A 23,544-nucleotide genomic window follows, 5' to 3' on the forward strand; every position below is an offset into this window, starting at 1 on the left:
AGAAATGAAAGAATTCAGAGGGGGTGGTATATGGATAATTCTTTTCTTTAAGAAAATATATTTTGAATAGGTGAGGGAGATTAAGAGGTACAAACTTCCAGGTGAAAAATAAATGTCACGAGTATGAAATGTACAAAGTGGGAAATATAATTAATGACTATGTAATATCTTTGTAGGGTGATATATTATAACTAGACTTACCATGGTGGTCATTTTGAATTGTAGAGAAATATCACTCTGCTGTATAACAGGAACTAACATAGTGTTGTAAGTCAATTATACTCAACAAACAAACAAACAAACAAACAAACTTATAGAAAAAGAGATCAGATTTGTGGTTACCAGAGGTGTGGGATGGGGTGGATGGAGGGAGAACTGGAGGAAGGCAATCAAAAGATACAAACTTCTAGTTACAAGATAAATAAGTACTAGGAATGTAAGGTACATGTTAAATATAATTAACACTGCTGTATGTTATATATGAAAGTTGTTAGAGTAAATCCGGAATTCTCATCACAAGGAAAAATTTTTTTTTCTATTTCTTTAATTTTGTATCTATACGAGATGATGGATGTTCACTAAACTTATTGTGGTAATAATTTCATGATGTATGTAAGTCAAAGCATTATGCGGTACACCTTAAACTAATACAGTGCTGTATGTCAATTATATTCCCTTGCGCCACCAGGGAAGCCCAGGGGGCTGGCTTTTTTAATTAAAAAGTTCTGGCCAAGTTTTTTTCTATTAGAAAACCAGATAGCAAATATTTTTGGTTTTGCAAGCCACGTGGTCTCTCTCATAGCTACTCAACTATGTCTCTGTAGCATGAAAGCATCTATAGATAATACATAAATAAATGAGCATGACTTTGTCTCAATAAAATCTTATTTACAAAAAGAGGCAGGGCTTCCCTGGTGGCGCAGTGGTTAAGAGTCCGCCTGCCGATTGGGGGGACATGGGTTCATGTCCCGGTCCGGGAGGATCCCACATGCCGCGGAGCGGCTGGGTCCATGAGCCATGGCCGCTGAGCCTGCGCGGCCGGAGCCTGTGCTCCGCAGCGGGAGAGGCCACAGCAGTGAGAGGCCCGCGTACCGCAAAAAAAAAAAAAAAAAAAAAAGGCAGCAGGCTGGATTTGGACCCTGGGCCATAGTTTGCTGACCTCTGTTCTAATCCATGGGCATGGTATATTTTTCCATTTATTTAGAGTTTCTTAATTCCTTTCAGCAATGTTTTGTACTTTTTGGTGTAGGCAGTCACACATTTTTTGTTGTTGTTGTTAAATCTATATTCCTTGGAATTTTTTGTACTTTATGTCATTTTATTGAAAATGGAATTAAATTATTTTCTAATTATTTGCTGCTAGTGTATAAAAATACAATAGATTTTTTATTATTAACCTTGTATCCTGCATTAGTAAGTTTTTCATAGAAAGACACAATTAGTACATGGCAGAGCCAGGATGGAAAATGAGGTCTCCCCGACACCAAAGTACCTGGGAGATTTTTTTTTAATTGAAGTGTAGTTGATTTACAATGTTGTGTTAATTACTACTGTACAGCAAAGTGATTCAGTTATATATATATATATATATATATATATATATATATATATATATATATATATATACATTCTTTAAAAAAATATTCTTTTTCCATTATGGTTTATCATAGGATATTGAATATAGCTCTCTGTGCTATATGGTAGGACCTTGTTGTTTATCCATTCTATATATAAAAGCGTCCATCTGCTAACCCCAACCTCCCACTCCCATTCCTCCCCCACCTCCCTCCCCCTTGGCAACCACAAGTCTGTTCTCTATGTCCATGAGTCTCTTTCTGTTTCCTAGATAGGTTCATTTGTGTCATTTTTTAGATTCCACATGTAAGTGATATCATATGGTGTTTGTCTTTCTCTTTCTGACTTACTTCATTTAATATGATAATCTCTAGTTGCATTCATGTTGCTGCAAATGGCATTATTTTGTTCTTTTATATGGCTGAGTAGTATTCCATTGTACCACATCTTCTTTATCCATTCATCTATCAATGGACATTTAGGTTGTTTCCATGTCTTGGCTGCTGTGAATAGTGCTGCTATGAACATAGGGGTGCATGTATCTTTTTTGAATTACAGTTTTGTCTGGATACATGCACAGGAGTGGGATTGCTGGCTCATATGGTAATTCTATTTTTAGTTTTCTGAGGAACGTCCATACTGTTTTTAAAGTGGCTGCACCAACTTACATTCCCAGTAACAGTGTAGGAAGGTTCCCTTTTCTCCCTTTTTTCCACCTCGTGTGAGGTGGTACTTCATTGTAGTTTTGATTTGCATTTCTCTAATAATTAGTGATGTTGAGCATCTTTTCATGTGCCTATTGGCCATCTGTATGTCTTCTTTGGAGAAATGTCTATTTAGGTCTTCTGCCCATTTCTGGATAGGGTTGTTTGTTTTTTTGCTGTTGAGTTGTATGCACTGTTTGTATATTTTGGAAATTCAGCCCTTGTCGGTTGCATCATTTGCAAATATTTTCTCCCATTCTGTAGGTTGTCTTTTTGTTTTGTTTATGGTTTTCATTGCTGTGCAAAAGCTTGTAAGTTTGATTAGGTGCCATTTGTTTATTTTTGTTTTTATTTCTATTGCCTTGGGAGAAGGAAGGAGATTTTTCAATCAATTAACAGTTATTGTGTTCGGGTTCAGTTTCAACTAACTCATCAGGTAGTTAGTATACATTAACGTACACAGTTCTCACGACATGTGTCCTGTTATATAAGTGGTTTTTAACAGACTCAGAGGGAAAGCCTTCTCCTTCCCATATGTTCAAAGTGCTTCACAGGCATTGACCTTCTTTATCTCTCTCTAGTGGTCCCAAAGGAAGGGTCAAAGCCCTTGTTGACCCCTACCCTGCCCTTGGATGCTCCACCACAGGCTTCGCATTGCTGAGAAGAAGGAGAAGGAGAACTGAGCCCGCTCCCTGCTCTACCCACTGCCAAGCTGACTCTGGGGCTCATGAAACCCATGTAGTGAGTTGCTGAACCCAAGCCCTGTCCCTGGTGGGTGTACCTGTCTTCTGTAGGCAACGATTGGTATCAGTGGGCAGCAGCCCACTTCTCCTCCCAGAAGGGCCAGGGAGAAGAGAGAGAAGAAGGCAAGACAACCAAGCACCGTTGCGGTGTAGATCTGACCTCTGCAAGGTCCTGGGGTAAAAAAGTCTGACTGATCAGACAGGAGAAGCACTGGACTATCAAGAACTTTATTTATCTTTTTTTCTGAGGACTATCAAGAACTTTGAATGGTTTTTAAGAAAACATACAGATGGCCACCAGGCACCTGAAAAGATGCTCAACATGCTAATTATCAGAGAAATGCAAATCAGAACTACAATGAGGTATCACCTCACACCTGTCAGAATGGCCATCATTAAAAGGTCTACAAATAATAAATGCTGGAGAGGGTGTGGAGAAAAGGGAACCCTCCTATGCTGTTGGTGGGAACTGCAGCCACTGTGGAGAATAGTAAAACTAAACATAGAGTTACCACATGATCCAGCAATCCCACTCCTGGGCATATATCTGGAAAAGACAAAAATTCTAATTTGAAAAGATATATGCACCCCCAATGTTCATTGCAGCACTATTTATAAGCACCAAGACATGGAAGCAGTCTAAGAGTACATTGACAGATGAATGGATAAAGAAGATGTGGCGTACACACACGCACACACACACACAATGTAATATTACCCAGCCATATAAAAGAATGAAATAATGGATGGACCTAGAGATCATCATGCTAAGTGACGTAAGGCAGAAACAGAAAGACAAATACCATATGATATCACTGATATGTGGTATCTAAAATATGACACAAATGAACTTATTTACAAAACAGAAACAGACTCGTAGACATAGAAAACAAACTTATGGTTACTAAAGGAGAAAGGGGGGGGTAAATTAGGAGTTTGGGATTAGCAGATGCAAACTACTATATACAAAATAGACAAACAACAAGGTCCTACTGTATAGCACAGGGAACTATATTCAATAACTTGTAGTAACCTAGGAAAAGAATATGAAAATGAATATATATGTATAATGGAATCACTTTGCTGTACAACAGAAATTAACACAACATTGTAAATCAAATATACTTCAATTAAAAAAAAAGAACTCTATTTGTAGTGAGGTGGATGGACCTAGAGTCTGTCATACAGAGTGAAGTAAGTCACAAAGAGAAAAACAAATGCTGTATACTAACACATATACATGGAATATATAAAAAAAAAAAAAGGTTCTAATGAACCTAGGGGCAGGACAGGAATAAAGACGCAGACGTAGAGAATGGACTTGAGGACAAGGGGAGGGGAAAGGATAAGCTGGGACGAAGTGAGAGAGTGGCATGGACATATATACATTACCAAACGTAAAATAGATAGCTAGTGGGAAGCAGCCACATAGCACAGGGAGATCAGTTCGGTGCTTTGTGACCACCTAGGGGGGTGGGATAGGGAGGGTGGGAGGGAGAGGCAAGAGGGAGGAGATATGGGGATATATGTATATGTATAGCTGATTCATTTTGTTATAAAGCAGAAACTAACACACCATTGTAAAGCAATTATACTCCAATAAAGATGTTATAAATAAATAAATAAATAAGAACTCTGAATGGTTTTTACAGTCATGGCGGGAAAAGTGAGATGTGCACTGCTTCTGCCTTCATTCATCTGCTCACCTCAGGCTTGTTTTCGTTCTATATTCTGTAGGCCACCTCATATCTCTCTTGTGAACAAATTAATAGATAATTAAGTGTGGAGTTGTACACTTAATTGATTCCTTTATTCCCACACCCCCAAACCGGGTTCTCAACTCTTTGTGGGTGTTCTTGGGGGATTTTTTAAAAAACCAATGCCAGGGGCTTCCCTGGTGGCGCAGTGGTTGAGAGTCCACCTGCCGATGCAGGGGACAAGGGTTCGTGCCCCGGTCCGGGAAGATCCCACATGCCGCAGAGCAGCTGGGCCCGTGAGCCATGGCCGCTGAGCCTGTGCTCCGCAACGGGAGAGGCCACAACAGTGAGAGGCCCGCGTACCGCAACAAAACAAAACAAAACAAAACAAAAAAAACAATGCCAGGACCCCACCCCAGACCAATTACACCAGAATCTCTAGGGGTGGGGCCCAGAAGATTTTTAATGCTCCTTAGATTATGCAAACATGTGTAAATGTTGAGAACGGCTGCCCCAAGTGTGTCCTTTCACTTCCTCCAGCAGAAAGCAGTTCCATGAGGAAAGAGGCGGAACCAGGGACCAGCTCCATGATTCTCTGCCATGTTAAGAAACAGATGGTGGGTACCAGCCATGAACATTCTTTCTTGAAGGCTTGAGAGCTATGCTCCCACTTCTGGTAAAGCTCTTACCACAAATTAATCAGGGATCTTATTTCCCATGCCCCAGCTGGGAGAAGTCTGCCAATGACAGGAGGGACTCAAAGTTCCCCCGGGAAGTGGGAATGGCCCTGAAGCGACTACCTTGAAGCTGATGGTGATGGAGGCGTATTTGTTGTCGGCCGTCTCTGAATTCCCGATCAGGTAGTCCCAGCTGGTGAACATCTTGAAGCTGAATGTGAAGTTATCGCTCTCCCCGTCGTTCGTGCTGCCCTGGGTGTTGCCGGCCATCCTGTAGGGTGCACACTGCTGTTGTTATGTCTGCCCCTGTGTCTACTGTGTCAGCCCAAAGGAAACCTGGCCTAAGCTAGTCTTGGGCACAGGTGGCAGATATCCAGTGAAGGGAAAGAGCCAAGATGGATTTGAATCAGGCTACCGATAGCCAGAGCACCTTCCCCCCAAATTCAGAGTCCCCTGCGAGCACACATGGTGTCAACTGCGTAACAAGGAGTCTGCAGGGTACAGAAAACACTAACCATGTTTTCTACCCTGACATCTGATGTCTTGCAGCTTGACTCACCTGCAAATGTTTTAGAACTCTTCATTCTCACAGAGAATATCCCCTTCTAATTCATCTGTTTTCTTGGATAAAAATCATATTTTTCTGATGTAAAATTCAATAAGCCCTGAGGCGGTTAGTACTACAACCAGATAATACGCACATCTTTTTCTTAAGCAAGCTCGGAGGAAAGTACCTTGGACCTGCCTTGATAGCCCCCTATTTCCTCCTACCTGTCCTCATCCTCTGAGACAGGCCTGGGACCTGGGACCCTTTGCTGCAGTGCTGGACACACCTCTCCTTGAGCTACAAAATACAAAGAAACTATATGGGACTAAAAATAACTGTGTGCATGCTCAGTTGGGGCAAATTCTGGACCCAAAAGATACAAAAAAACAAAACAAAAACCAAAAAAAACCCAACTGCCATTTATGAAGAGCCAGGAGCAAAAACAGGGCATTGGGAGCAAAAGCAGAGTACTGAGCATGCCTGCACACACCACCTAAGGGGTGGGCAAAACACCTAAGCCACACCTCTGGCCTGAGCCCTGGACACGCCCCTACCTTCACCCCATATAAGAAACAAGCTTTGCCCCCCTCGGTGAGCAAGCAAGGGAACCTGCTGTTTGTTCTTGCTCCTCCACTGCTGCAGCAGCGGCCCCAGGAAAGGCTTGCCTGAATTTCTCATCTGGCCTCTAGTCAATTTCTACTGATTAAGGAAGCCAAGAGCCCTGGTTGGTATCACTCTCTTTGTGCTTCCTGGAGATCAGCCCCGTGGGAACCATGGAATCCCAGGCAGGGGTCCCATCAGATACAATGGGGGTGGGGTTGCCCCTCTTTGACTCTATCTGATGTGTTGGGCTTTTGGGATTTGCAGTTCCAGGGGCCTGGTTGCCTTAGCTAATTTTTTGGTTCAACAGAGAAACATTCCATATCCTTAAATCTGACAGGGAAAAACATAGCAATATGAAGGCTAAGAATAAAACCAAGCCTGTCTCGCCTGTCTCCTTTTTTTTTTCCTTTTGTTTGATAGAGCTGGGCAGCCACATGTCACCTAGTGGTCACCGTCTTGTGCCAGGCAGGCTCTTGTAAACAGCAGCATTTTCCCCTGAGACGATGAGATAGAAAACCCAGCTGGGCCCGCACATTGCTTTCCGCTTTCCAGGGGTTCTAGCCGGGCTTCAAGGGTGCTCTGTTTCCTGTGGACACACAGCGGCCCTGTTCTTCTCTTGTGGCTCTGCTGAAGGGTGAGTGGGCCTGGTGGTCAGGTCTGTGCACAGACTGTGTCCCCACCCTGCACAGCCTGTGCTAACTGGGGTCCTCTGACTTAGAAGAAGGCAGTTCATGGGCTGGGCCAAAGTTTTTCTTCAGAGAACATGAATTAAGAGGCACAGACATATTAAAAAGCCATTTCTGACCACAGAGACAAGTAGAGTTGGGGCTGGAGAGGACACCAAGGTTACTCACTGCCATATACACTGGTTTAGCCTCATTGTATCTTTGTAGGCACCAGCTCAGTTCTCACATGCCAGCTAGACAGAGAAGCAGAGGGTTTTTCTGAGGATGCTAGGCTCTGGGGAAAACAGAAACAGGCCTTGGAAACTTCTCCAGCCTCTCCTTAATTAGGGTACATGTTCCCTTTCAAGCCACACTGTTTTTTTTGACAGTTTTGGGGACTCAGTAGGATATTTGCTGCCTCAGGGCCTTTGCACATACTCTTGCTTTGTCTAAAGTGCTGTGCCCAGCCTCCTCTAAAGGACTTGTCTATCCCATTTCCCAGAACTTCCCACATTACCCTGTCTATGTCTTTTATACCCCATATGACAATCTGCATTTGCTTTATTTGTTTCCTTGTTTTCTCTCTAAATCCCCAACAAGAAGGTAAGTAGGCACAGTGTGGCCACAGGAGTGGGCTGTTTCTGGGAAGAAAATTAAAAGCCTGTAAATGACACAGTCATACTTACGATCTAATGACGATCATCAGGCTGTAGCCGAACACGCTGACCCCCACCATGAAGTAAGCCATGGGTAACCTGTACCTCAACCACCCGATGGTCCTCTGGTTGTTGTAGTAGCCGTAGAAGAGAGCGGAATACTTGATGTAGCCCTGTGGGGCAGCAAAGCCAAATGCTCTGGGTTTGTAAGCTCAATGTGACCGTCATCGGACGCTTCCATCGACCTGGGGTTTCTTTCTCGGGTGTGACGGGAGCCGGAGGGGAGGAAGGAAGGGTTCTCGATGTTCCTGTTCTTCCCTTCACTCCCCCAGTTGCCCCAGAGTCTATGCCTGTCTCCACGTCTCCCCTCGTCTTTCTCCTGTCTATTTCTCCGTTACACAGAGTGCATGGAGACACAGCACGGGGAGGAGAGTGTTGTTAACATTCAGGACGAATTAGGGATAAGGGGTGTGTGTGTGTGTGTGTCTGTGTGTCTGTGTGCACATGCACACACGGCTGCAAATTCCCCCTCCAACCCCCACCCAGTGCTCAGGGTCTTAATTTAACACTCTGGAACTAGAAGGGAGTCCGTGAACTTTCTCAGTATTTCAAAACTTCTAAAGAAAACTATGTGATAAGGCTCACAATCTAAACTGAGCTTCAAGTTTCATTTTGGTTTTTGGTATAATTGGCTTTACGTGTAATTAGCACACTTTTTAGGTATAATTATTTAGGTGTAAAATTAATTTATAATTTTAGCACTTCTTTTATGTCTTTGCTGAATATAAAACGGGATTATTCTGGCCTCACACAGATATGTAGTTGGACAGGGGAGCCAAATTTTAATAGTATTTTTTCATATACTTGGGGCTATTTCTTCTTCGATATCATACCTCAACCCAATAACTAAATAGTTATTTCTTAAAGGTTAGTTGCAATGTGGAATATGAATCACATAATGAACTTTTTCATACCTTAAGATCCATTGCTCTCCCCCAAATACTAAGTAATTAAAAAGGGAAAAATACTAACTTTACAGCAGAGAATTCTGGCAGATATCACTATTTTTTTTTTTTTTTGTGGTACACGGGCCTCTCACTGTTGTGGCCTCTCCCGTTGTGGAGCACAGGCTCCGGACGCGCAGGCTCAGAGGCCATGGCTCATGGGCCCAGCCGCTCCGCGGCACGTGGGATCTTCCCGGACCAGAGCACGAACCCGTGTCCCCTGCATCGGCAGGCGGACCCTCAACCACTGCACCACCAGGGAAGCCCAAATTCTGGCAGATATCACTTTAACCAAGTGGTCAACATAATGTAACCCTGATTTGACACTCTGAGAAAGGCACGCTACCTCCCCAACAATGCATAAGCTTAACACAATCATGAGAGAACATCAGACAAACCCAAATTCAGGGGCAAACAACTGACCAGCACTATTCAAAAGTGTCAAGGTCACTGAAAGACAGAGAACAGTCACAGATCGGAGGAGAGTAAGGAGATGTGACAATTAAATCAATGTGAGATTGTGAGTTGGGTCCTGGGATAGAAAAAGAACATTAGTGGAAAAACTGGTGAAATACAAATAAATACTATATTTTAGTTAATAATATTGTATCAAGATTAATTTCTTAGTTTTGATAATTGTTCTGTGGGTATATGAGATGTTATCATAAGGTGAATGGGTGAAGGGTATATGGGAACTCTCTGTACTATTTATGTAACTGTTTTGTAAGTCTAAAATTATCTCAAAATATAGTTTTAAAAAATCTATTGCTCTATCTTTTACTATCAAGATGTGGGATCTTTTACTCACACATGATTTTGTAACATCATGTATTGGTCATCTGGAAAGTAATGGTTCATTGAGTTGTGAACATATGCCAAATGTTGACACATTTCTTATACAATATAAAAAAAATCACACTGTTAATATCTCCATTGATCTCATCAGAAAAGTATTTAACTACTGAGAAACTGCCACTGTCATGGTGATGGATATGTTTTCCAAAATTTTAATTTTTACTTGAAAAATAAAAATTTATCCTTGGCAACAACAACAAATACAACATGGGATTGTTGCTGAATAAATTGTTGGTTTTGAGTGGATAGGACATTTCAACAGCGGCCCTTGGGTGAAATAAAGAATAAAGGAAATTCTTAGTAGTAGCATATAGTGGTAGTAGTAATTCTTAGCGGTATAGTAGTTATTTGGAACACCCCTGTTCCAAATAACTTAGAAAAATACTCCAACTTACTTTCACACATTTCTGAGGTGTCTTGAATCTGACTATGAGAGTGAAGGATGGCAGCAGCAAGATGTGTTGCTTGAACCACCACAGCCAGTCCTCCTGCCTCTGGAACTCCTTGGAGCTGCAGACCAAGGCCCCCAGAGGCACGGGGGTATAAGGATTCCAAAAAGAGGGAGGGATGTTCCAGGCATAGGATCGTGAGCAAAGGCAGGGAGGCACTGGACTTCCCTGAAAGTTGATAATATTGAGGCATGAAGTGTGAGGTCTTAGACAGACATGGGACTGGGACTGGAGAGGTAGAGGGCAGCCAGGTCATGAACAATTCTTTTGTAAACCCAATTCAGAACACTCGGCTTTATTCCATCTGGGAGTGGGAATAAATGAATATCGGAGGTGGGGAGTGACAGGGTCAGGTTTACATTTTAGAAAGGTCACCTGGCAGCAGAGGGAATGGAGATTTGAGGAGACAAGCCAAGGCAGGGAGGAGAGGTAGCAGATTCTGATAGTGGCCCTGGAACAGTGAGGTTTGAGGAGAGGTGCGAGGGATGGAGAAAAGGAGACTGGTTTAAGAAACGTTTAGTAGATAGGCTCAGATTTAGTGAGTGATTTGATGTGAGGGGTGGTGGTGAGGAGAGGAAATGTGGGATGACTTTCAGGTTTCAGACTTGAATGACTGGATGAACAGTGGTTCCAATAAATGAGATGGGAAAAAGTGATGTAGGTTTGGTTGGATAGTTGTTGGACTTGAGAAGCAGGTAGGATATTCAGTTGAAGATGTCACGTGAAGGTTGGGGAAAGGCTGGACTGGCAATAGCCCGGGGGTCTTACTGTGGTTATGCCGAGATAAAACCATCGTGTAATATCACCTTACATAGATCTGGCAGAATGCGGGGACCAGTGGCCTCATGGGGAAGTCACGTTTATCAGAGTGTGTGATAAAAGGACCCACGAAGGGGGTCTAGGAGGACATGGTTGGCTAGCTCATTTTGCACAGTGCTAGGATCCCATTTGGTTAAAGCACTGGCTTTCCAATAATTAAACACTTCACACTTATCCACAGTCACAAAATGGAAGTGCATTGTCATGTTGGTACCTCAAAATCCCAAAGGACGGAAAAATCCATGGCTTTTTCTTCCTCAGCCCGAGGCACTGTCTTTCTGGGTATACTTCCATAGGGCATGCCCATCAGCACCTTGTGTTGGGACAGAACGACACAATTACACGTGGAGAAGATACAAACACACGGAGATGTGCACATAGTGGGTTAAATCTCTTCTCAGAGCAGGAATATCCATTCTTTTTCCTTTAAATAACATTAATCACTTTCCTGATTTTAAAAGTATTACATACTCGGGCTTCCCTGGTGGTGCAGTGGTTGAGAGTCCGCCTGCCCATGCAGGGGACACGGGTTCGTGCCCCGGTCCGGGAAGATCCCACGTGCCGCAGAGCGGCTGGGTCCGTGAGCCATGGCCGCTGAGCCTGCGTGTCCAGAGCCTGTGCTCCGCAACGGGAGAGGCCACAACAGTGAGAGGCCCTCGTACCGCAAAAAAAAAAAAAAGTAATTAAAAGTATTACATACTCATTGTAGAAAATGTGAAAAAGTATAGAAGAATGTTTAAAAAATTACCTGTCACCTTCACATCCCAAAGATAATGACTGTTAAATATTCATGTATTTCCTTTCAGAGTTTCTGAGTTTTATATATGTTTTAGCTTGATTATCTAGCTTAATATTATTTTATGACCAATTCCCTATGGCATATGGTGTTTTTCAAAATAAAATGACTTTAAAATATCTAATCACATGTATGTACCATAACCTTACTTACAAATCCCCTACTGTTGGACTAATTAGAGTATTTCTAGTTCTTCATGTGTACATAATTCTGTTATTAATACCCCTTTATATATATGACTTGATTCACAGCCTTAATTATTTAAAAAATAAGGATTGTATTAAATTTACATATTGATTTAGGAAGGATTGATCTTTTTTATGATATTAAGTTTTCCCTTCCACGAATGTGCTTTCCTGTTTATTCAGTCATATATATATTTTTTAAATATTTATTTATTTGGCTGCTCTGGGTGTTAGCTGTGGCATGCAGGATCTTCGTTACCACATGTGGGATCTTTAGTTGCAGCACACGGAATCCCTAGCTGCGGCATGCAACATGTCAGAGAATCAACAAATGTAAATGAGAGAGGAAAAAATTACACTATCATGCAAAAGGGAATATAACTTCAGATACATGAGTGATTTAAAAAAAAAGAAACTATGTTATTTAACTTTAAGCCAATACATTTTAAAATGTAAGTTGAAATGGAAAGTTCAGGAGAGTGATTACTTGTGAGAGTTATGTGGGTAACATAATTGGGGAGAAGTAGATGGAGGACTCTAGTGTGTGTGTAATTTTTTATTTTTAAACTTAGTGGCAGGCAAATGGGCTCATTCTTTATACCTTTCCATATATCTGAAAGTTTTAATAGTTATTTTTAGAGGAAGTACCCATATGAGGCTTACTGACTGAGTGCTGCCTATGTGAACCCTAGAGCAGAACTTACAAGATATTTTAAATTATTTAATTAAATTAATTAAGGTACACCAGCAATGTACACCCTGGCTGCATATTAGGACCACTTGGGGAGCTGTATTTGTCATCTATTTTTGTGTAAAATTACCATAAAACTATCTCCTCGTTTCTGCAGGTCAGGAACCTGGGATGGGCTTAGCTGGGTCCTTTGCTTCAGGGTCTTTCACAGGCTTCAGTCAAGGTGTCTGCCAGGGCTTTGGTCTCATCTGAAGGCCTGGTGGGGGAGGATCTGATTCCAGATGCACTCTCGTAATTGTCGGCAAGATTTAGTTCCTCATGGGCTGTTGGACTGAGGGCCTCAGTTCCTTGCTGGCTCTTGTCCAAAGGCCACACTGAGTTCTGTTCCAGTGGGCCTCTCCAGTCTGGCAGGTTGCTTCATCAAAGCATGCGAGCCAAGAAGGGAACCAAGAAAAAATGCCACATGGAAGTCACAGTCATTTATAACCTAATCATGTAAGTGACAGCCTGTCACTTTGGTTATATTCTATTTGTTAAAAGCATGCCACAAGGTCTAGGCTTTACTCAGGTGGAGGGGATTGATTATACAAGGGCATGCTACCAGGAGAAGAGGATCACTGGCGGCAATCTCAGATGCCTGCCTACCATAGGAACTTTTAAAATAGGGACGCCAGAGCCACCTTCTCAGAGATTCAGATTCAATTGATTGGACTTCATATTTAAAAAAAAACTCCCCAAGTGATTTTCATATGCAGCCCATGTTAAGACAAGAAATACATGAGCTCATCGTGTAGCAAGGCCTTGATAGCGAGCTCCTGCAGCATAACTGAGGGCACTCCTGGGACCATGAAGGCATTCTGGGATCTGCCGGCAGTTGTCACTAAAGCTGAACAAGATTCACTCAAGCATTCAGAGAAGTTTGATTCCATTAAAATGTATCAAGGATTTGTGGCAAAAGAAGATGAGTATGAGGAAAAATTCTGTTAAAGTTGTCTAACATTTGAGCACTTCTAATATTCTTATTCCTAGACCCTCTGAGTCACTGTGGTTAGCCTTAAAACAGCCATGAGCCATAGGAATATCTGATCATTAGGTTTAGGCTTAAAACCTTTGGGCCCTGAAGTTAGCCGTGTCCTTGAACAAACAGGTCATCTCCTCTACTCTACCTGCAGTGAATTTGGATGTGTCAGATTCCCATGAAGCCAATTTCCCACTATCCTAATTAAGAGGGCATCTTAGGATACCCCACATTCTCAACTGCTGTTATCCAACCTATCATCAAGTCTTGTCTGTTCTACTCTTTCCCTGTCTCTCTCTTTCTCTTCTTTCTCCCAACCTACTCCAAGACGGCTTCCCAAACACCTGCCAATCAAATCAAGGTGTTCTTTCCTGAACAGTTCAGGTCTTGGCTGCTTCATTGGAATGCAACAATCACTAAATTTTCATTGTTTCAAACAAATGTCCCCTTGATAGGAAATATTTATAAATTATATCAATTTATATAAATTATATAAAATGTAATATTTTCTTTGAGGAAAAATAAAACCTCAGTGTTTTAAAAATTATTCACCTTTCCCAAAACACTGCCTTTCTGGACCACTGTATAGCAAAATTCTAGTGATGTCTCATAGGCCTACAGCATTTAAATGTAATCTGTTCTCATGGAAATAAATCTATTTGGAATCAAAAACTCCCAGGAAGAAAGCAAAGAGTCTGTGAGAGTAAATTTCCCCAGTAACTACTGGGGAAAACTGTCTCCTCCTTGGCTATGGAGGGGAGAAGTAAAACTTCTATTTAACTTCTGACAATACTGGGGAGAACCAGATTTGTTTTCAAGAGCATTTGTACACATTTGCCAGAAGGTTTAAAATCTTTATCTCTGGGGACTTCCCTGGTGGTGCAGTGGTTAAGAATCCACCTGCCAGTGCAGGGGACACAGGTTCAATCCCTGATCCGGGAAGATCCTACATGCCGTGGAGCAACTAAGCCCACGTGCCACAACTACTGCCTGCGCTCTACAGCCCATAAGCCACAACTACTGAAGCTCGCGCACCCTAGACCCCGTGCACCACAACTACTGAGACTGCAGCCTGCAACTGCCAAAGCCCGTGCACTCTAGGGCCTGCGTGCTGCAACTACTGAAGCCCGCATGCCTAGAGCCCGTGCTCCACAACAAGAGAAGCCACCGCAATGAGCAGTCCGCGCAACGCAATGAAGTAGCCCCCGCTCGCTGCAACTAGAGAAAGCCTGCGTCCAGCAACGAAGACCCAACGCAGCCAAAAATAAATAAAAATTTAAAAAAATGTTCATATGGAATCTTTTAACAAAATAAAATAAAATCTTTATCTCTGTATTGGAGAGTGACAATGGTTTAAGAATATATATAGGACAAAGTGGACTGACTCATAATCCTTGATTTCCAGGTGTGCACATAAAGGAGTATAAAGGTTAGTTAATGACCTAATTGTAAGTACACTCTTTGGGTAATGTAGAAAAGAATTCAATGGTTTTATCAATAATATAACACTCCTTTGCTACCAAGTACTATTATAATAAACCCTCAACTTCTTCTAACTAATCTGATTTAATTCACATTCCATGGAAGTCTTTTAATTTTGTGAAAAATAGATGTTCAGGAAAGTTTCCCAAAGATGTGACTACAGATAGAGTTGACTCTAATATTCTCATGGAATCATTTGTAATAAAGTAGGAATCAGTAACCTATCATAGAGCCAATTAATAAACCTGAAAGGAAAAAATACTAAATGCATAAATATCATTACCCTGTAGGCTGTAAAAGTAAATCCACTTGTGTACCCAGCACAAGCACCAAACGGTTCAGGCAGGACTGTAGCAATTACTGTGCTAAGCGCTAATGGACCACAGGCACCCCTGGAAAAGGCCCCAGGCCAACACTCTGGAAACCTGGAATCTCATTCACCACAAATTTACTGTGTAAATTTGTACAGGTCACTTGTTCCTTTCTTGTCTCTCAATTACTAAGCTATAGGTAAGGATCTACCTACACCCATAATAAGATTTTATCTGGGAGAACAGTGAGGAGTGCTATTCAAATGCAGGGTTTCTTTGGGGTAATAAATTATGATATAATGCACTCTATCTCTTTTTTTTTCAAGGTGAAAGAGAAAAAAACCTCACTGAGATATTAATTCTCCACTAATTTTAAAGTAAAATGAAAGGTAGAAAAATGTAGGGTCCACCTGTTAATTCAGAAATGGAAGTATTTGGTTCCATTCTTTGTACTTGGCTATCTGGGCAAATGATGTGAGCACAGAATTTAAAATGAATGACGGATTCTTTGTAAAACAGAGTATTTGATTTATATAAATAAAGATGGCTCTCATGATAAGCCTCAACACTATCTGAAGTTGTAAGCAGTTCTTTTCTTACCTCTGGGATTATGACTAGACCAAATATTAAACCAAAAAGGACGAGGTTAACTCCATACATCCATCGGAGAAAGATGAAATATGATGCCACTGAAGAACCAAAGTGACCTGAAGAGAGAAAGATGGTAGATGTAAGTGTTGCAGAAGGACATTAACGTAAAGGAGGACTTTATGTGTGTGATGGATTCAATTTTCATGTCAGTCTGTGGAATATACATCCCTTTTCTTTTTCTAGATGAAAAAAAGGGCCTAACCGATGAGAAGAAGCACATCTTAAATTTTGGTCTGACTAGTCCAAAGTTCAAAGTTTTTTCTTTTCTTTTTTCTTTTTTTTTAACATCTTTATTGGAGTATAATTGCTTTACAATGGTGTGTTAGTTTCTGCTTTCATCTTTTTCCTAGTACAACAGAACCTATAACATAACCTAATCAGTTAGTCAAGAACACAGTCCAAACCCTTGGAAAACCCTTCAGCAAATGAACTAAAAACAATGACACCAAAATACTCACTTTCAATGTCCTTGATCTTCATTTCCCAGGGAATACATTGAGTCTTGAAATTATCAAAGTCTCTTTTAAACTTGACCCATTTCTGAAATTAAACAGGCAACACCCTCAGTTCATTAACACGCTGCCTTTGGGCCTGGAGGGGAAGATGGAGGTGCATGTAGATGTTGACATGTTGACATGTGGGTGAGGCTGCCATGTTGGAGCTGTTGAGCCTAGGCTGTCAGAGGTGGATGTGCACATCTTCACTTTCCAAAGTCAGGTGTGAGTCAGAGAGAAGCAAGGGCAACACAATACTTTGCATTTGTCTATAGTGCTGATAAAATTTCAGGTTTGGACACTTTACATATGAACTTAGAAAGTCTGTGTATAATTTATGATTTGGGGAATCAAATTGGCTTAGCAAACTCTGATACAACTTCCTTCATCTTAAACCAAAAATTCAAGAGAAAAAAGAAATTTCATAACTCTCATACCTACATTTGGCAGACAGCCAAGTGCCTTAATCTGATAGGAACTGTTGCTAAACTACAAGGCTGGTGGAAGTGGTAAAGAGATCTCAGCCCGTGGCTTCCCATTCTTCTCCTAGTGAAACAGCAGCCTGTTTTTTTTTTTTTTTTCCTAAAAGTAGTTGGGAAGGCATTATGCCCCTTTCCATGGTCTATTCCAGCTCCGACACTTTGTACCAATCAGAAACTTGAATAGCTGTCTGTCTGCCGGCTGCGTGAAGGTTTGTCAACTCTTCAAGGGGCTTCTCTCCAACATCCCCACCCCCTGGAAATAAATCCATTTGGAATGAAAAAAAACCAAAAACACCTCATAGAAAACAGCAGGCAAAGAGGAGGTAGGGAGAAAATCCTCAGATCAGTTTCTATTATTACAAAGGTCTCAAAAGAACTTATTCATGAAGGAAATGAGATTTTCCTTTGTAAATTCGCTAAAGGATAAAAGGGAAATTTTACCTGAAGGAATCAGACGAGCTTCCAAACCTGAAGGCTTTGACTATATCATGATTGGATAATTACTGTATAAGGAAGGAAACCACCTGTCAGAAGAGGGAAATGTTCACAGATGTCAAGGAGAAGAGGGGTTCATAAGCAAAAGACAGGTTGATAATAACGGCAAAGATCTCCCTAAGACAGATCCCACAGATTAAGGGATGTGGGGAATGGCAGATGGTGGACATGGACACCCCAACCCCATTGCTTCCTCTCTCTTCCCTAGTTCTGATTCTGTGCTCAAAAACCATCTTTGGCTTATTTGGCTTCTTATCTAGGTCTGTCTCTAAGGAAAGCATTTGCACATCATCTGGGCTGTGAATATTTTGATTTCTATGGCAGTAATTTTTTTCATTGCAAATTAATAGATTGGAATTGGGATTATGGTTTAGTTTCCCATATAACTAACTGTACTATCAAAAATAAAAGGCACTGGGCTTCCCTGGTGGCACAGTGGGTGAGAGTCCGCCTGCCGATGCAGGGGACACGGGTTCGTGCCCCGGTCTGGGAAGATCCCACATGCCGCGGAGCGGCTGGGCCCATGAGCCATGGCCACTGAGCCTGCGCGTCCAGAGTCTGTGCTCCACAATGGGAGAGGCCACAACAGTGAGAGGCCCGCGTAATGCAAAAGAAAAAAAATTTTTTTTTCATTTCTTGCACCAGTTATTCCTCCTTGTAGATTAGTAATCTGGTATCTGGTTTTATATATCAGTCTCATAAGCTTTATTAATGTTAGTCCTCCCCCGAGAGACAGATCCCCTGTCAGGGTGCTGATAAAATCAGTATAAAATATAGCCTTGCAAGGCAGAGGACCAATGGAGTAATGAATGTTGTCAAGTGAGGCCCCTGGAGACATAGCCTGCCAGTTGATCACTTGGCAACCACCTGACAGCCCCTCAAGGCTGTGGGCATCTTGGCCTGAAAAGATGATGCCTGGGGGCGGGGGGCAGAGGCAGAGAGAGGCCTGGAAGAAGCTCTGCATTGAAGCTCTTTCCTTCATTGGTTTAGAGAATCAGAAAACTGAGCTTGGGCGTGGGCGGGAGAAGACCCCCAACTCCCTTCCTCAGAGCTGTGTGATTTGGTAGCTGCCGTCCTCAGACTGGGTTACTAGCTGTGCATGTCATCCTGCTAGTCAGCTGTATATAGGAAAACAGATTTCAAACAGTGGTCGAACAAGACACAGGCACATCCTGTCCATGGATGAAATCTGGATCTGAATAACTAAAGACAACCAGTGAAGCCTGAGAATTAGTACGTCAAAACAAGGAAAAAGTGATGCCATTCTTTGAAATTTTTGGAAAGAATTTCCTCCAGGATACATAATTAAATTTTGAGAGATGGCTCAATATTCTTAGTAGGATACAAAAAATATGGCTTCTAGAGTACAGGTTAGCACTTAGAGAGTTAAAAAAAAGAATACAGGAGGGGAAATCCCTGGCGGTCCAGTGGTTAAGACTCTGCATTTGGTTGGGGAACTAAGATCCTGCAAGCTGCATGGTGTGGCCGGGGGAGAAAAAAAAAAAAAGGTTACAGGTGAAGTATGGAAGGATTGATTACAAGGTTGCTAAAAGTTCAGTAATAGAATGAAAATAAACATTACACTTTGAGACAGAAGAAAATTGATCCAATGATATTGAGAATAAACCTGAGAAATTTTTGAGAATGCAAAGAGAGAGAAAGCAAAGAATTAAAAACCATGAAGGAAAGTAAATACAAAGAATGGAGAGTTGGCAGCCATCCTTCTGCTAACAAAGAAGCTAGAACTGTTTGATTAGAAACACGATTGAATAGACCATTTATCAGGTATATGTGAAGAACACATTCCTTAATTGGGAAAAAAGTTTTGAGTGTGCAGTTGTTAAGTGGTAAATGGTTTTTAGATAAAATTAATAAACGACCCATAGATAGTTGTCAGGCAACTATAACTGAAAAGGAAGAAAAAAACAAAATTAGGAATAAAAGAGATTAAAACTCAACATATGTAAAATGTAATGACAAAAATTATGGGACTACCTATATGCAACTTTCTGTTAATACATATGAAAATCTTAATGAAATGATCAAATTTGGGGAAGAATATAAAATATCAAAATGGCCCCAAGAAAAAGTTAAAACTTGACTATACCAATTGGAAAAACATTAAAAAATTATCAAGCTATTCTATAAAATGCTTCCTGATCCATACAGTTTTAAGGGTGTCATCTTTCAAATTTCCAAAAAAATGAATGAGCTGTACAAATTGATTTACAGCATAAAAAGGAGGTGATGCTATTCGTTTAATATTATAAAGCAAGTGCAGCCCTAATATTAAAATATGCCAAGATAGTGTACGTGCACGTATGTACACACATAAATTCAAATCAATCTTATGAAAAGTTATGTAAAAATTATAAATAAAATACTTGAAAAATCAGATGTGCCTGATAAAAGTAAGTTTATGAACAGAAGGAAAGGTATTTAATAAAATCTAACATCTATTTCCAATAAAATGGAAGTCATTAAACTAGAAATAAAAGGATAATTTCTTATTGGGAGAAAGAAAATCTATTTCAAGGCAACAACTCCCATCAACTTAGTGTGAAACAGTAGAGCCATTTTCATTAAAGTAATGGAAAAGCAAAGAGACCCACTATCACCATCATCAATTGAAACTATTCTAGGATTGCTAACCCACACTTTAGGACAGGAATGATTTAGAAGAACCCAAGAAAAACACCTTTACATACACAATCAGATGAAAATGATTAGAACTAATAAGGGAGCACAACAGGGGAACCAGATTAAAAAATTAATATTCAAGGACTTCCCTGGTGGCACAGTGGTTGAGAGTCCGCCTGCCAATGCAGGGGACACAGGTTCGTGCCCCGGTCCGGGAAGATCCCACGTGCCGCAGAGCGGCTGGGCCCGTGAGCCATGGCCGCTGAGCCTGCGCGTCTGGAGCCTGTGCTCCGCAACGGGAGAGGCCGCAGCAGTGAGAGGCCCGCATGACGCAAAAAAAAAGAAAAAAAAAATTAATATTCAAATACGTAGTTTTCCTACATACCAGATATCTCTAGTTATTAAATAAATGGAAAAATGATTCTATTCACAAAAGCAACCAAAACATAAATTTTGTAGAAATAACATATGACATGGAAAAGATCTATATGAAGAAAATGACAAACTTTGCTGAAGGTTGTAAAAATAAGGCTCGAGAAATGTATGGTATTCTTAGATGTAAAGACTAAATATTGTACAGATAAATCTTCCCAAATTAAATCAAGGATTTAAAAAAATTTCCAATCAAAATCTCAATGGGCTATACTGGAACTTGGCAAAGTAATTTTAAAAATGCATGTGGAAAAAAAGAATGCAAAGAAAACAAAACAAAATGCATATGGAAACATAGGCAAGACTGGCCAAAACATTTCTGAGAAAGAAAGGTAAAAGGAGGAAGCCCTATGAGCCATTAGAGTTAATCAATAGCTGAAATGATGAATTCAAATAAAAGCTCCAAAAAAGGTCCTATACAAGAATTAAGTGGATGAAAATGATAGTTTTTCAGATCAGTAGGTAAAGGAAGAATACTTCCATAAGTTCCACATTAAATATCCAATTAGAGATCATTACCCTAGCCTGAATCAGAAGCTCAGGTTACGGCATAACTCAATAAACCAGAGCTGCCCCCAATGCCCCGTCGACACTACTGTTGTCCTTCTGTATGACCCTGATTACACCATGGCCCTCTGGGTCTCCACCAAATCAAAGTCTTGATTTGGGGGTTTGGAAAATAAGATCCCAGTGGATTCAACATCATTAATTCTGTGAGTTTAGTTCTTCACTGGAGAGGAAACAAGTCTCAAGTATACTGAAGCCCTCACAGATAAGTAGAGAGAAATGGACAGGATACGGTTGGTTTCCATTCTTGGATAAATTGGAATGGTTGACTGGACCTCACGTTCAGGATTCTGGGGGAGGTGGACACAAATGGTGAAGCTAGGCAGGCACTGTGATTGGTCACCCAGATTCAGGAGTTGAGCAAGTCCCCCCACAGGTTTGCGCCTCTGCACCACACACCTTAGCCATCAGCATCCTATAGGCGTAGAGTCGCTTGCCTTTCCCCTTTCCCAAGGCTCCTTCATACTTCTCCACAAATTCTTGGGCCTCCCTGGTTAGCGGGGGGGAAAAAGGCAGAAATTCAATTAACGCCCAAGCAAAAGAAATCTGAACTATGAGGGTGTATATGTGGCTGAAAGCCTTAAGTGTTTTATATCCCTAGTTAGAATGTAAGTTCCACGAAGGCAGGGCATTTTGTCTGTTTTGTCCACTGAAGTTTCCCAAATGCCAAGAATAGTGATTGGAACATGGTAGGCACCAGTAGGCAGAATTTTGGCTCTCATGACCTTTGCCCCTTGGTGAATGGCACAAAGGATTCTGCAGATGTAATTAAGATTACTGACTTGAAACCAGGGAGATTACCTTGCATGTCTGGAAGGGCCCAATATAATCATGTGAACCCTTAGAAAAAGAAGAGGAAGGCAGAAGAGTCAGAGAGAGATGCAGCAAAAGGGGAAATCAGAGAAATTAGAAGCAAGAGAATTCTCCACCCTCTGTTGCTGGGGCCCCTCTGGAGGATGCCACACTGGAAAGCAAGAGAAGAAAATGAATTTCTATCAAAATCAGGGAACCTGGAAGAGGACCTCAAGTCCCAGGTGGGAGGGAACCACAGCCCCGCTGATACCTTGATTTTAACCTGGTGAAACCCTGAGCAGAGAATCCAGCCACACCATGTTGGACTTCTGACCAACAGAATTGTGACCTAATAAATGAGTATTGTCTTAAACTATTAAGCTTGTAGTAATTTGTTAGAGCAGCAATAAAAAAACCAGTACAGCATTCAGTAGGTATTTGTGGAGTGAATGAACGCTGGATGGGTGAGTGAACATCCAAGGAAGACGGCACGGGAAACACATGGATTTGTTTGTCTGTTAAATATTCTCGGTGGTGTGCTGGAGCTGGTGAGGGCTGGCTTCTGAGAACCAATTGTTAAATATTCTGGAACTTGGCCAACAAATTATTAAACTGTTGGTAGCTTGAAATCGGCCATGGTGGGAGTATTTAGACTATGGGATTCAGCAAGTGCTCCAAATCAGGGTTCCCCCATCCATCCCCCCACAGAAACAGTTTATCAGGAAACACTGGATAAACCCACACAAGTAGATAAGAATGAAGTCCATCTCAGGGTGGGTGGAAGAAAACATTGGGTCCTGTGTGTCTGACTGCTGTTGTTACAGCGCCCCCTGCTGGCAACACAACCTAAACCACCTCCAAAGTGCAAATGCAGGTAGTAGACACCTGTTAAAGTTACATTCTAACCTGGGGTTAACTCCAAGGTTGGTTTTATTAGGATGTCTCAATGATGTCCTAATGTTAATGAGGCCAACTGTCTAGCTTCTGAGTCCAGGGTCAAAAGCTGGATTGTATGGGATTAAGACTCCTTTATGGGGTCAGCCCCTGTTTTCTCCCTAGGCAGCGCTCATTCTGGCAGTGAGTTATCTGTGACTACCAATGACTCCAAGACACCAAAGAATGTTTTCATGAAATTCATATTTTTGTCCTCTTCCTATATCTTATGAGTGGGTAGAGACTCCTAAGCATTTGAGGTTTGTGAATTTAAATGTGATAACTAGTAAGATTTGAAGACTTCTGATAAAAATTCTCAAAAGTAAAGGCCAACTCATGCCTGCGCCATTGAGCCTGGCACCAAATGCTTCTCTTCTCAATGTCCAGACTGTGTCCAGATGCCCAGAGGGCCCTCAGGAGAACAGAGGGCCCTGCCCAGCGCTGGGTGCAAATTCTGAGGACAATTCACTGCAAAGAGAACAACTGGTCTAACAGTTCTGATGGACACAGCAAGCTTTTTTGGATCCACTGAAAGTATATAAATAATCACAACTAACATTTTTACAGCAAACCCCTTTAAA

The 23,544-nt window shown here is 41.4% G+C and overlaps 1 protein-coding gene across 1 annotated transcript in view; it reads right to left on the reverse strand.

The window, feature by feature from the left end:
• Nucleotides 1-23,544, reverse strand: part of TMC2 (transmembrane channel like 2) — a gene marked incomplete at both ends in the record, with an annotated part of 81,696 nt that overhangs the window by 26,771 nt on the left and 31,381 nt on the right. Inside the window, 6 exons of the mRNA XM_082857810.1 lie at nt 5,520-5,667; nt 7,898-8,040; nt 11,209-11,307; nt 16,078-16,184; nt 16,587-16,668; nt 21,638-21,728. Of these exons, the coding sequence (XP_082713936.1) occupies nt 5,520-5,667; nt 7,898-8,040; nt 11,209-11,307; nt 16,078-16,184; nt 16,587-16,668; nt 21,638-21,728 (670 nt within the window). The remainder of the gene's footprint in view (nt 1-5,519; nt 5,668-7,897; nt 8,041-11,208; nt 11,308-16,077; nt 16,185-16,586; nt 16,669-21,637; nt 21,729-23,544) is intronic.

Source organism: Leucopleurus acutus (genome assembly GCF_964270905.1).
Source record: "Leucopleurus acutus genome assembly, chromosome: 16".
In the NCBI taxonomy this organism is placed as follows: Eukaryota; Metazoa; Chordata; class Mammalia; order Artiodactyla; family Delphinidae; genus Leucopleurus; species Leucopleurus acutus.